Here is a 13,903-nt window from a genome sequence, read left to right as displayed (position 1 = left end):
GGACTCAGGAAGGAGAGAAGAGAGGGAGAAGGTGACTTGTTCCACCTAAAAACCTCCCTGTCCTAGATGCAGCTGCCTTTGCCAGCCTGTCCCCACTCAATTCAGGCAGCAGAACCTACTCAGGGGTACACGTGGACCACCATGAGTCCAGCCTCACACCTGAACCCCATCTGTATAAGCAAGAGCTCTGTTATCTGTCCTCTCAACAGAGAAAGTACCAATGCATGACGAGTAAAAATGTTGATTAGGAGGACTTTATCTTTCTCATGTTCAGTTTGTGATAAGATTTGTTGTTTGCACAGGCACACCTTTCTTACTATCTGCCAGAGAAAAGAAAGTAAGAGCAGCTCTAAGAGAGAGTGTGAAGTACCTGGGATGACTCCAGGGCTTCCTAGCCACCAAAGGCATCTCCACAAAGATGGACAGAGGCTCTTGCTCTGGTTCCTGCACATCTCTGCCCTCAGGGAGCTCTCCCAGCCCTTCCAGTGCAAGGGTAAGCACCACTGCCCATGTGTGTTTCAAGAGTGAGTGTTGCCCCACATTCATGGACACTCACTCTGCCAGGACTTCACCAGCTCCTACAGCTCCATTTCACAATGGAGAAGGTGGAATGCGGTTGTTCTGTGCCCTCCTTGATTGATGTAAGCTGTAGGAAGCCCCCCAGCAGTTTCTTCTCCCCAAAGTCTAAAGGGCTCTGGAAACCATGAGAGTTTAAATGTCTGCAGATGTGGAGTGGGCAGCATGGCTGATCCCCCTCCCTGTCAGCACTACAGAGGGTTAGAGAGCAGGGAAGGGCCCCTGGCTCTTGCTGTCCCTGCCAAGGCACACGTGGGGCTCCACCAGGTGGAAGGGTCTCCTGGCCTGCCTGGCAGCAGCCACAGCCCAGCCTTTCTGCAGCACGGTGTGGGTGCCACGCTTGCAGGAGGACCCAAGCACAATTGTTGGGATGTTGCTCACCCATAACATGACATCCAGCCTCTGGCTCCACTTCAGGCCAGTGCAGCCTCAGCTGCCTTCCCCCAGTGCCTTGGTTTAAGAGCAAACCTCACAGATAGAAGTTCCTTCCATGCTGCAGGGCTTTCACAAGGCCCTCTTGTTGTACCTGAGATATTTGGGATTGTGGGTGAGGTTTGAGTGGTTCGTGGCGGAAGCTGAGAGATCTCGTTCAGCTGCCACTGGTATCAGTGGCTCAAGGGGAGAGCGAAACCTCGAGTAAGGTGATACCCCTATGGAGAACAAAGAAGTGTCAGGATGCCTGACAAGGGAAACCCATCCCTCCAGGAGCTGCCCGTGGGGAATGGAGCTGGATTTGCTTTGGTATGGTGCTGCTGAATGCTTTCTTCTTTGACGCCCCCCAGGTGCTTTAGAGCTTCTGGCAGTGTGACTGTGGAGGTCAGGATTCAGCATGGGGAGGCTGTGCGAAGAGCTGGCAAGCCCTTGCTCCTCACGTCGTGTCCCTGGGACCGAAGCAGGGGTGGGATGTCAAGGGTGTCCATCGTGTCACTGGAGAGACTCTTACTGGTGTCACCAGTTAGATGTCACACATGCTGTGACACGGAGCCTCGAGGGCTCTGGGACAGCAGCAGCAACATGTCCACAGCCATCTAAAAATCCCCCAAATCAGGGGTGCCTGCAGGATCTGGCCAGCCTTGTGCTCTGGGAGACAGGCCCTTGGGAAGTCAGACAGTGGCAATACGACCTCCACTCCTTCTCAAGAAGAGAAGGACCCTTTGTGTCAGGACATTACAGGAATGTAAGAGAGCCTCTTCCCTTGGTGTGCACAGGAACAAGGACCACAAGACACAAAACATGGGGGAGACACAGGGCACCCCATTACCTCCTGGCTTCAGGAGAAATCCTGTGTGAAGACTGGGGAGACAGGGAGAAAATTACTGTGCAGAGTGTCTCCTGTCTTTGCCCCAAATGGCATTCTCCTGACAAAAGTGTATAATTCAGCCAAGTTTCAGCCCAATGCACTCAGCTGTTTTCAGCCTCTTTTGTTTGTCTTACAAGGTCAGAGTGAAGCTGCCCAGAAATTAAAAACAGAAAATATTTCCAACTTTAGGAAAGCAAGATGTTTATTGCAGATGAAAACAGGCTATGAGAAAAACTTTCAGACTAAAAATAATGGTGCAAAGGGTGGTGGGGTTTGTGGGGTGCAGTAAAAAGCCCAAGCTGGGCTGCTCCAGCCAGCAAAAAATCACGGTGAGTGTTCGCTTTGCAATGCCACTCACATTTATGCAAATAAGAAATTACTTTCAGAAACACAGGTGGATGCTGGACTGTACGACTGAACTGTAGTGTGGCAGAGCACTGTGAAGCCCTCCATGGGCCCAAGAAAAACAGCCTGTTTGCAGAGAGAGCAGGAGGCTCATAAGCCACAGGCAACTCCCTAGGGGCTGCCTCTCTAGCCTGGAGGAAGCATAGAAAGCAAAGTGACATGGAGAGTATGGGCTTTATGGCTCCCAAGAAAGCAGCTGCTCAAAATCACTGTGCCGTACTTATCAAGTTTGTGAGGTGAGAGTAAAAATAAAAAATATCCCCAAACAATCAGAAAGTTAATACAGAATGTGCGGAATGAATTCGTTATCCTGGTGGTCGTTTTCCAGAGGAGTATTCAACTCTTCTAGTATAGCTGCTTCTGCTGGTTTCAGCACATCCTCTTCACCTGTAAGGCATGTAAGAGACAGATCATTTTGTACTGGGGGCTCCCACGTTACCCCTCTGTCCCATGTTAAAACCTCCCTGGCCAGTCTCCGGCAATTTCCTGGAGAAAGCATTAGGTGGATTGCCTGCTTTTCAAGGGCAGTCCCAGCTGTGGAGGGGAGTTGGAGAAGGTAAAGCCCGAGGCAACCGACCACAACCCTGATGGTTGCCCATTTCTAGACCTCAGGGCTGGAGGCTGGACACCCAGCCCAGAGCCCAGGATGCAGAATAGCTGTTTTCCATGGCACAACGGCACCACATGCCTTGCATTAACAGGCCTTTTCTTCCCCCCTCTGCAGACATTGCTGGGAATGCAGCAGTTGAGGGTCAGAAGATTGTCACATCCTCTGAAGCAGATTAGTTTTCCTAATCCTTAGTTTTCCTGGTTTTGAAGCAACTTGCATGCTTGACCCAATAACTGCTAAAGTGAATGTACTCTACTTTTCCATGCCAGATCTGGCAGCAGCTCCTGCTGCAGTACCTGTAAATGGATTTTCTGAGCCCAGACACCAGCCTGCCATTCAGACCAGCTTAGTGCCCTCCATGCCTCAGTCCTGGCAGGTTTCAAAGTGTAGTTGCCTGCAGACACCCACCCCTCGTCCCAGTGTCCACTTTGCTCTCCCACCATCCCAGTGTCAGTCCTGAAACTGGATGGACTGTGCTCAGAGCGTGTCTTGACTTTGACTCCCCCAACCAGCTCTGACCACAAAAAAACTCATCTTCTCTCCAGAGAGAAGAGATATATCCCCCTGTGCTAATATGGCTCTTGGCAGAGTCACAGAAGTGTTCTTAGGACAAGGAGTATAAAGGACCAGGTCCACAACCCCATCCCAGTGACTGACAACAGCGGATTTTTTATCACTCCCCTGGACTCGGAGAGGGCTGTCTGTCCCTGCAGTCCCACCATCCCCCCACCCTTCCTCAGCTACCCAGGTTCTGTGGGGAAGGGACCCACACCTGGAGATGCTGTAGGATCGTTGTTGATAAGGTGGGCACCCTTGGCTGACAGTCCTCAAGCGGTGGCACTGCACTGCTCCCCAGGCCACCATGGGGCCAGCAGCTCTGCGGCAACTCACCAGCAGGGTCCAAGCTCCTCTCTGCCAGCTCCCCTTCTGCTGGCACTGCTTGCATCCCACCGCCCATGTTCTGGAGGGTCAGCAGAGGTGGCTGCTGTTGAAAGCCTGGCTCAGGCAGTGCTGGCTCAGAGGGCACTGGCTCAGCCTTCTCCTGAGGGTCAGGCTGGGGGTCCACTGCTGGCTCTGACTCCAGGACAGCCTTGACCACTGTCTGACGGCCCCGTCCTCTTTTGGCTCTTCTGGCTCTCCTTTGCTGTTCGTTCTTATAGTCTCTGCCAGGGGATTTCACAGGGATGATGACTTGGGAATAGGACAAAGGACTTTCCCTTCTGCCCTGAGGCAGCTTTGCTGCGTCCCCCTGTTGTGACTGTGACCCAGTTCATCCCGGCAGAAGTTGCAATTCTTCAGCCCCCCTCCTGAGCTCTGCACAGCAGCCTTCTGCAGCTGCACCAGTGGGCAGGAGCTTGGGCAACACATTTTTCCTCAGCCCCACATAATGACTGAGGTTTTCTTGCTACCCCCCATCCATCTCTCTCCCCAGTGCCTGTGTAGACCTTGAGCAGCTACTGGCTGCAGGTCAGCTTTCCTCACTGCAGACTGATGGCTCTGTCCTTGGGTGAAGATGGAGGGGCTGGGCCATGTCTGGGCACAGGTTAAGTGCACCACAAAAGCAATTTGACAGAAAAAGCAAGATTTACCTCATAACCCACTGAGCTGAATCTTTCTCCAGGGCTTCTGCTTTTCTTTTCCTGAGCAACTCCCGGTCCCTCAAGCGACGGGTTATGATGACATCTACAACGATATAGCAAATGCTAATGTGACATTCTTATCCCTCCCTGCCTGGCACTAGAGCACTGATGCAAGAGGCCATGCTCTTTTTTTTTTTTTGTCCCAAAGGAATCTTAATATGAAACTCCTTGAGCACCTGTACTTCCAGCACAGCACCAGTGGGTAGGATTTGATGACACAGCCCCCAAAACTCCCAGGCTCCTAGCCTGACAATTACTCTAGATTTCCAGTGACAATTCCTTGGGGTGGCCCGTGTCCAACCCTACTGTAGGGACCTGGGGCATGGTGCCTTTGATCAGGCATCAGTACAGACTGCAAGATGATTTCTCTATTGTTACTCTTTTTCCCAGACAGCTGGAACTGGCCACCACTGAAATTAAGATGTTTATCTAAAAACCTGGGAGAAAGCCTTGACCCACAGGACAGACAGTCCTTCAAAACAGGAACAGCTCTGTGGGGACAAGGATGAGCCAGAGGGCACAGCCTTACCCACACAGATGCTCACGTGCATTGGGCTGAGACCTCGTGGGGAGATGGTGATCCAACCAGAGACCAAGACAGGGCTAGTACACACTGCTGGGGTTGAGAAAATTGGTCCCAAACACCACACAAACAGCCCCAAGCTGGTCTGCAGCTGTGAGGAAGACCATGGCAGGGCCTAAGAAAGACTAACTGATGTGAGAAAGCTCCAATGCTGGCTTTATTATTTGGGCAGGATGTGCAGGTTGCATATAGCCAGCACCAGAGAGGAGCACTCCCAGATCCCAGCCACCATGCCTCCCTCGGCCAAGGTAAGCAGTGTCCATTTCACTGGTTGCAATGGGCTCCAAATGGCTTCCTGAGGCAATGACCAGCCTAAAAAATGGTCCGAACTTCACTTTCTGTGTCTTTGTCCTAAAAGACAACAATCCTGATGATTTCTAGTGTAGGCTCTAAGCTTTGATAGTAAAAACTTGTACCAAATCAAGCAGCATGAGATCCAATTCCAGGAGACACAGGGAAAAACACTACTGCCCTGAAGCCTTGAGGGAGAGGGAATTCTTCCCAAAGGTACATTGAAGAGATCACAAAAGAACTGATTTCATAGTTTCAATAAAACTCACACAAGTGGAAAAGCAAAACTATGACCTGCTCCTTCCAGATGTAATCGCATCCAGCTCCTTTCACAGAAAGCCTTGGCTCACACTAAAGTAGTGAAGTCAGTGAAAAATTGTCATTTTGTCATTCTCTTGATCAGATGATAGAAGTGTCAAGGTGAGAAAGACTTCTGAGGCCAAGCTGGGATTACAGGTCTTTTGTCCCATGTATTTATTAAATGCCAGAAAAATTGTAGTCCAGGACAGGACAATATAAAACTGACAGCAGGAGCCAGTCTCTGCCCAAAGTAGACTTTTACACAAGACACATCTGATAATTAATAATAATCTTACAAAAATTTATCTTGGAGAGTATTTATGTTGGTTTATGCTTCAATGCCCTCCATCAAAGCAGAGTCAACTTTAAAATTACATCGGGCTGCCCAGAGCACTGTCCAGGGAAGCTGAGAACAACTCCAAGACAAGTGGGAGGTTGTTCCTGGACATGAGGCAGTAACAGGGACAGTAGGGCTCAGCCAGCAGGAGATGACTCTGCCATCCACAGAGAAAAAGGCAGTAAACTCCCTGGGAAGATGTGGTTACAAGTTGCAGTTGCAGGATCTGCGCAGGACCTCGGTTCAGCTACTGAAGTACATAATCTCTTGCACATCCCATTTGCAGCCAAGGTAATTTTATTTTCCTTCAAAAATGTCTTGTGAGCTGTAAAAGCAATTTTAGCTGCTCACAATCAGTCTCCTTCGCAGTCCATTCTAAGAAAACACCCCTAATTCACTTCTAACTGGTCCAAGAAAGCAGCCCCACAATAGCTCCAAATCTGTCACCTGCCAGCACTAAGCAGGAAAGACCACAGTAAAACATATGCATCCTGATGAAAAAAATATTTACTAGAGGCCACAGAGAAACAAAAATTAAATGAAAAGAGAAAAGAAAATCAAGCTGTAAAAACAATGAGGCAGTACTCCCAGTCTGCAAAGAGACAATCTACTGATGCTCTCTGAAGGACTTCAGTTGAAAAGCATTTATATGTGCTTCTGCCTTTGGGATCTGGAACGTAACATGTAAAAAGACACTGCATTCACAGTTAAATGTGCATCCTGTACCCCAAGCTAGACTAATAATTATTAGTTCCTTTCTGAGAAACACTTGGTAGCAAAAATCATGCTCTGCTCTCTCAAAAAACTCAAGTTAGGAATGTTATCACATTACCTGGCACAGCATACTCCTCACAGGCTGCAGAGGGTGGCAGGGAAGAGTCCGAAGAAGCATGGTCTTTGCCTAAACTCTCCATTGCTCTTTGCAGTTTTAATTAGAAAGCAGCTTAGTTCCCTGGAAACAGCATCTGGAGATACTGGTGCAGCATAATGAGAGCTTGAAAAAAATGCAGACTGCCCGCCCCAAACCTCTTATCTGGCCAGGCCACTAGGAGGGTAATAATATTCTCCTTATCAGAGTGCAAAGGTGTGTGAGTCTCTGTCCAGGACCTACTGTGTAGATTGCAAAACATGTTAGTGCTTTTATACTGCAAATAATTCCACTTCAGATAGGAAATTTACATTCACTGATGCTAAACTGTGACTGAAAATCTCTCCTTTGTAGTGGACATGGCAGGGCAGGATGTGGCACTGCCTGACTGCTCTTTCCAGAGTGAGATGCAGGGACGTGTTGTTAGTCCTTAAGGACCCCTTGAGAGGTCTGAAATAGGACATGTACTGTCTGAAGGTGTTTGCATAGGATCCTAGCTGTGCTGGTAGGAAGGGACATCCTCCAGCTCCCCTCACGGCAGGACTGGCTGCTTCACAAGGTCAGGATGGCTGTGTTGTCATATTCTTTGGAAACCCCTAGGGATGGAGACTGTCACAGTCATGTTACCTGTCCAACAGCTGCACCAGCTTCCTGGGATCCAGACAGAATAACAAATCCATGCCAGCCTGGCTGTGGATGTTGAAGACTTCCTAATGATCCTGTGGTCCAGTCCCTGGTGGATCAGGACTATGAACAAAGCACTTCACTGAAGCAGGATGGCAATGGGCAGTAAAACCAGTGGGATGACCCAGCTGTTCCCTTGCCCCCACAGGATGATTTCTTTAAGTGGCTGTTCCTAGTTGCTGGTAGCCCCTTGCAGCCCCAGCCCTGCTGGCCTGCAGGCTCCTGCAGGGACACCTGCAGGGCCAGAATCGCTGCAAAGGGGAAGCTGCTGCCTGGTACAATGGCTTCAATGCTGAGAGCCTGTTCCTTGCTCTCTGGGAATGACCAGGCCCCTAGATCAGTGCATGTGAGGTGAGGGGGTAATCTTGGCCTCTCCTGAAAGCTGTCTTCCTAGCTTCTTATGCCAGGATAGCACAGAAAAGCTCAAGCTTATATTGTGTGTAACTACGCTGATGGACCAGAGATACCTCTTCAGCCAGTTTCTAGTGCACTCAGCTGCTATCAGCAATTTTGTCCATGAGACACTCAACTACTTATGCACTGGTTAGTGCTAGTGCCCCTGATCCCTTCCCTCCCTGCCCACCATGAATTCAGAAGTGGTTCAAAGGCTGGTAGAAGGACTTGATAATGTGCCTACCCTCAGGTCCTCTGGAACCCGACTGCCTTTCCTGACAGGGATGATCCCACCTCCTCAAGCGGTATGAGGACTTGCCCTGAGGAAAGCACCTCCTCAGGGGTGAGCAGATCTGGCTGACTCCAATCCTTGCAAGTCTTTTTTATTTTCAGTGTACATTCTGTACTCTCAGCACGATCTCTCTCTAGGTCTGTGGAAGCTCCAGAGCTTGAAACTTCATGCATATAGATTTCTTAAGATGTAACCTTGGAGGTCTGTGGTCATCTCTGCTGCCATTCTTCTTATCCCCTGAGTTACCACTTTACTCTAGAGCTCCTGCCCTGTGTCCACTGCAGATTACATGGTACTTCCAGAGAGGTGGGGTAGGTCTAACAGCCCCAAAAGAAGCAACAGGGTGGTGGCAGCAGAGCAGATATGGGAAGGCTCTGATATGGAGGGTGGGCCAGGAACATGGATGGCATAAGGAGATGTGGGGCTACCAAGCCATTCACAGAACAGTTTCTTGTAGCTCAGTCACAAGTGAAGACAAGTTGTGCTGGTGAGGGTGTCCATGTTCCAGCACTGTGTGATGATGCAAAGCACTAGAGACACCCTGGTCCTGCAGACATCTGGGAACTGTATCCTGGCAGGATACTTCACTGTGCAAAGCCATTGATTTTGGAGGGGCAAACATATCAGACCTTGAACATTGTTTCTGGTTTTGTGTCCCTCGTGACAAAAAACACATTATCACAGAACCACATAATATGCTAAGCTGGAAAGGACGCAGCTGGATCATTGAGTACAACTCTTGCTCCTGCACAGAACACCACAAAATCACACCATGTGCCTGAGAGCATTGTCCAAATGCTTTTTGACCTCTGACACACTTGGTGCTGTGACCACTTCCTTGGGGAGCCCGTTTCAGTGCCCAAACACCCTCTGGGTGAAGAACCTTTTCCTGATATCCGGCCTTAAACCTCCCCCGACTCAGCTTTAGGCCATTCCCTCAGGTCCTGTCACTGGCCACAAGAGTGAAGAGATCGGTGCCTGCTGCTTCTTGTCCCCTCACAAGGAAGTTGTAACTGCAGTGAGGTCTCCCCTCAGTCTCCTCCAGGCTGAACAGACCAAGTGACCTCAGCTGTTCCTCATCCAGCTTCACCTCAAGGCCCTTCACCATGTTTGTTGCTCTTCTTTGAAACTTTCTAAGAGCTCAGTGTCTTTCTTATTCCGAAAACTGCGCCCAAAGCTGTCCCCAGCCCTGGAGGTGAGGCTGCCCCAGTGCAGAGCAGAGCAGGACAATCCCCTCCCCTGCCTGGCTGTGATGCTGTCCTGATGCACTCCAGGACATGGGTGACCCTCCTGGCTGCCAGGGCACTGCTGGATCATGTTCAACTTGCTACAGACCAGGTTATTTTACATGGAGCTGCTCTCTAGCCTCTCATTCCCTGTCATTACACACATCCAGGGTGGCCCCATCCCAGGTGGAGAAACTGAAGTGCTTGGAGCATGTTCAAAGAAGAGCAAAGAAGCTGGCAAAGAGTCTAGAAAACAGGTCCTCTGAGGAGTGACTGAGGGAGCTGAGGGTGTTGAGCTTGAAGGAAAGGAACTTGAGGGGACATCTTGTTGTTCTCTACAGCTTTCTGATAGTAGATGGTAGACCGGTAGGGGTCCATCTCGTCTCCCAGGTAACAAGTAATAGGACAAGAGGAGATGACCTCAAATTGCTCTGGGGTAGGTTTAGGTTGGATGCCAGGCTGCCCAGGGCAGTGGTGGAGTCACTGTTCCTAGAGGTACCTAAAAGATGTGTAGGCATGGTGCTTAGGGACATGGTTTCCTGCAGGACATGCCAGTTAATGGTTGAATTCCACAGTCTTAAGGGTGTTTTTCAACCTAAATGATTCTATGATTCTATATTCTGGGCTGCTTGCAGGTGGTATGAAGCATGGAAGGAAGGGTGGAAATCCCTGTGTGTTTCAGGGCTCCACAGGAACTGGGCGTGTGCTCAGGCTGTGGCTCACTCAGCTTCTCACACCAGCCATCCACGTAGTCACCCCAAAGCCTGGTGAGGGCTGATAAGTGACTCTTGACTCAGCAAAACTTTGCTGTAAGACACTGCAGGGCTGGTACTATGAATATTCCTCCATTTCGTCTGTCTTTGACCTTGAAGGGAGCATTTGTGAAAGAAAGAGTCACTGTGCCCCCAAGTTCTCAGAGGTGTTTAATGGAATACATGGACTTCAAAATCTTACAGAGCTGGCACTTGGCATCTCTCAGGAAGGAAATCTCTAGAAGACACTTGTCCCTCGAGTGTAAACTGCTTTAAATGCCAAGGAAGCAATTTCAGTATCCCACAGAAAACTTTGGTAATGCTTAGCAACGTGGAAATTACAGGCCTCACCACCTACTTTCAAGTTTTCTGTGCTCTGAAGTAGAGGGACTGAGATGCAGCCAAAGCAGCACCCTCTTTGCTGCAGAGAAACTTGTGCAAGTGGGTTACATTTTATGGTCAGTCTTGGCTACATGAACTGTTGCAGCTGGACACTTCACAGTATGCCAAGCACTGCTTCCCTCCCCTTTCCCTCCACATTTCAGTTCAGCTAACCCTGGGCCATTTTCACTGATGTGTCCAGTTTCCTCAGTTCCTGAGGCCCTGGAAGATGTCAACTGAGTGTTCAACTGAGCAACCTGAGCATCTCCAGTGTCACAGATGCTCCCCTTCCAAGCAGCTCACATTGGAGCTGCTTGGAAGGGGAGCATCACCAACCTTGGGTACAGCTCACCATGCCCCCGCACAGCTTTCAACACACAAATATCCTAGGAAAGTTTTGTCCAAGGGACAAACACTCCTAGGGCTGGATCCTGCCATTGTCTGGACTGCTTTTACTGTAGACACAACACCAGGTTTTGTATCTATGTGTAAGTCAAAGGTCCTTGTGGGCCTCAAGGGTATCTGTCCCCCTGTCTGGCAAGGCTACTGCGAAGCACTATCCAGAGACCCACACATCCCTCCCCGCAGTCATGGATGCAGCCCTGGTCAGCGTGGGCAGCTGGGGGAGCTATGCTGCTGCCACTCTTACAGGGTGTCAGGGCACTTCTTGCAGTTTTGTCTCACAAGACAATGACAGAGAAGCAACTCGCAGACTTGTCCTTCACTCCCTGACTTGAGGAAACTTGCCTGGTTGCAAACACACTGCTCTGGGAGCAGGACTACTCATTGCTCTGTGTAGCAAACTATGGTGCCTGTGAAAGCAGATAATCCCTTTCTTTCCCTGCCTTGACTGAAGCATGAAAAGATGAGAAACAGACAGAAAAATTGAACAGGAAAAGCATATGCAAAAGTGCAAATTCATATGCATACTCTGTGGCACAGGTCAGGGCATTGAAGGCATCTTGCTGTCCACCAGCTGCTTCCTGAGTCTCACCTGGCAGGCACAGATCTGTTGGGCTTCAGAGTCAGGCTTTCTGCACCAGGCTGGTCTTGCACAGGCCCTGAGGTCTGTGGCAGCGTTCAATCACTGCCTTCACCCTTCCCTTGGTCTGCCACTTGCTTTTGAGCCATGTGAAATAAACAGCCAAATCCACAAGTCCCTGGGGAGGACGAGTATCTCTGAATTTGCTGTGTGTAGAGTCAACACTGACCCTGTCCTGTGGCTGCCCATGCTTTGACCTTGCAGGTCTGGCCTATTAGTCTGTGCTTTAGTTCTGCAATTTCTGAATAAACACTCCAGTTTGTGCTGGAGGTATGCGGTTTCCCTCTTCAGAAGAGCTGCTGGATGGTCTGTGTTGTTTTTTCCTAGCCTCTGCACATAAATAGTCATGGCTCTCAGGGCTCACAGAGCACACACACTCTCTTGGGCTGCAGCCACTCTGCTGGTGCAGCTCGAGCCATGGTGTGGGGCTGACATCCCGGTGACATTTGCCCACCCCAGAGGAGAACGAGCCCCACTTATGCTAAGCTGGGCATAACTTCCCCTCAGCCCTGGCAGAAAACTGGGATAGAGCCGCCCAAATAAATCCTGCCTGTGGCTGAGTTGGCGGCAGCAGGAGGAGAAAACCTCAGTACAGAAGTGAGCAATACATTTGTGTTGTTCACTGTGGATGTGTTTTGGCCTTACCAGAGCCTTTCCCTATGGTGCAGGGGAGACAACAAGCTCTGCAGAGAAGCACTGGCAACACAGAGAGTAGCACACAGCCAGACCACCTCTTCCATGCTATTTGGGGACTGGAAGGGGACAAACAGCCTTGCAGAGCCTTGGGACAAATGAACAGGTAATAGCAACAGCTATGGACAGGTGTCCCCTCCTCTGCAGAAGTAGAAAGGGGTCAGGAAAGGAAAACAGGAAAATCAAAACTCTGGACAACCCTGAGCAATTAGTGAAGCTAGGACTTTTCAGCCTGGGAGAGAACTTCCTAAGGAGAATAAAGTTTTAATAGCAGCTGACTCTGGGACAGAAAATCATGGATACAATCCATCGGACTGAGCACAGCTGTTTTATGCCCCTCAATACTGTTTCCAGCTGCAGCATTAAATCTGTCAGCAATGGCTTTGTTGTGCATTGTGGTGCTGTGGGTGTCCCACCTGGTGGCTCCAGCAAGGTGCAGAACTGGGTGAGAGGGTGAATTCCAGCTGACCAAGCACAATAGTCGTGGTAGACACTGGCACATCTCCCAGACTCTGAGGATGGTCACTGGCTTTGGGGAGCTCACATGGTAGATCCCAGACTCCTATGAGATGCCTGCAAATGAGAGCTGTATGGGATACTAGTATAGCAGCAAGTCAGAGCAACATGATCTCCTGTGGGTGAGCACAGACCTGTCCTTGGAAGGTTTCAACTCACCCTGAAGCACTGTTCAAAGATGATCAGAAATCTCAGCTGGTAATTGTGTAGAGTTACAACATCTCGTGTGGGACTGAAATGGCCTAAGGAGGCAAGCCCTGCATAAGCCCTCTGATCTCTGCCACTGTGAGTAAAGGGGACTCCTTGCCTTTCCAAGTTGTATGGCCTTGTTGCAGGTGTTTTGTGTGTCCGTGTGCTAGAAGTGGGAGATGAAAGAGCAGAGGAAGCCCCAAGGCCTGCTGATGCACACTGACACTATTACCTTGGTGGGACTGAGCCCTGCCACAATCTCAAAGATGGCCCTGACACCAGGAGCAACCTACACCTGAAAATTCTGCACTTCAGGGTTTTTCTCAAGTGCTGGAGCAGACATCTGGGATCCCTGCTGTTCACCATCTCTGCTCAGGCTCTTCCCATGCTCCCATGTGTTATCTGAGCTGATTGCTCTATGAAAGGGCCTTAGATAAAAAGCAGAATAATATCTAATATGGGAAGTGCAGATGTTGACTATTTTCAATTTTCATCATCTCTAGAACCAGTGAAGCAGTTTGCTAGGGAGCCATGGACTCATCTTCTCCCATGCCAGAGAAACTTTATTTTCCCTTCACTAAATTGCCTCCTACAGAGAAAATCTGCACTTGTTCAGCCTCTTCCTCATCAGGATGAGTGCGTTTCTTGCTACACCCCCATGGCCTTTCTTGCAGGAGTGTGGGTGAGATAATACTCTGTGCAGAGCACCCTGGTTTGTTATATGGATTTGAAATTATTGTTTTGATTGTGCACTTTTAGTAGCCCTTGGTGGCAACTGGCTTATGATGTTGTCCTCCAGCCATGCATAAAAAAGTGCTGTTGAAA

At 49.7% G+C, this 13,903-nt stretch overlaps 1 protein-coding gene across 1 annotated transcript; it reads right to left on the bottom strand.

Moving 5' to 3' along the window:
• Positions 1-2,060: 2,060 nt before the first annotated feature.
• Positions 2,061-7,711, bottom strand: HEMGN (hemogen). The gene is made up of 4 exons (XM_064404951.1): positions 6,875-7,711; positions 4,481-4,574; positions 3,783-4,054; positions 2,061-2,668 (listed from the first exon to the last, which is right to left on the bottom strand). Exons 1-4 carry the CDS (start codon positions 6,954-6,956, stop codon positions 2,559-2,561), a joined length of 558 nt encoding a protein of 185 aa, XP_064261021.1. The 5' UTR covers positions 6,957-7,711; the 3' UTR covers positions 2,061-2,558.
• Positions 7,712-13,903: the final 6,192 nt, after the last annotated feature.

This window comes from Passer domesticus, chromosome Z (assembly GCF_036417665.1).
Source record: "Passer domesticus isolate bPasDom1 chromosome Z, bPasDom1.hap1, whole genome shotgun sequence".
NCBI lineage: Eukaryota > Metazoa > Chordata > Aves > Passeriformes > Passeridae > Passer > Passer domesticus.
This window is presented reverse-complemented; position numbering and strand designations above follow the sequence as displayed.

Coding starts and splice junctions, on each gene's coding strand:
- HEMGN (XM_064404951.1), bottom strand. CDS start 6,956: ATGGAGAGTTTAGGCAAAGACCATGCTTCTTCGGACTCTTCCCTGCCA. Junction 4,055..4,480: donor TCAGCTCAGTGGGTTATGAG/GTAAATCTTGCT, acceptor ATCCCCTGGCAG/AGACTATAAGAACGAACAGC. Junction 2,669..3,782: donor GAGGAGCTTGGACCCTGCTG/GTGAGTTGCCGC, acceptor CATGCCTTACAG/GTGAAGAGGATGTGCTGAAA.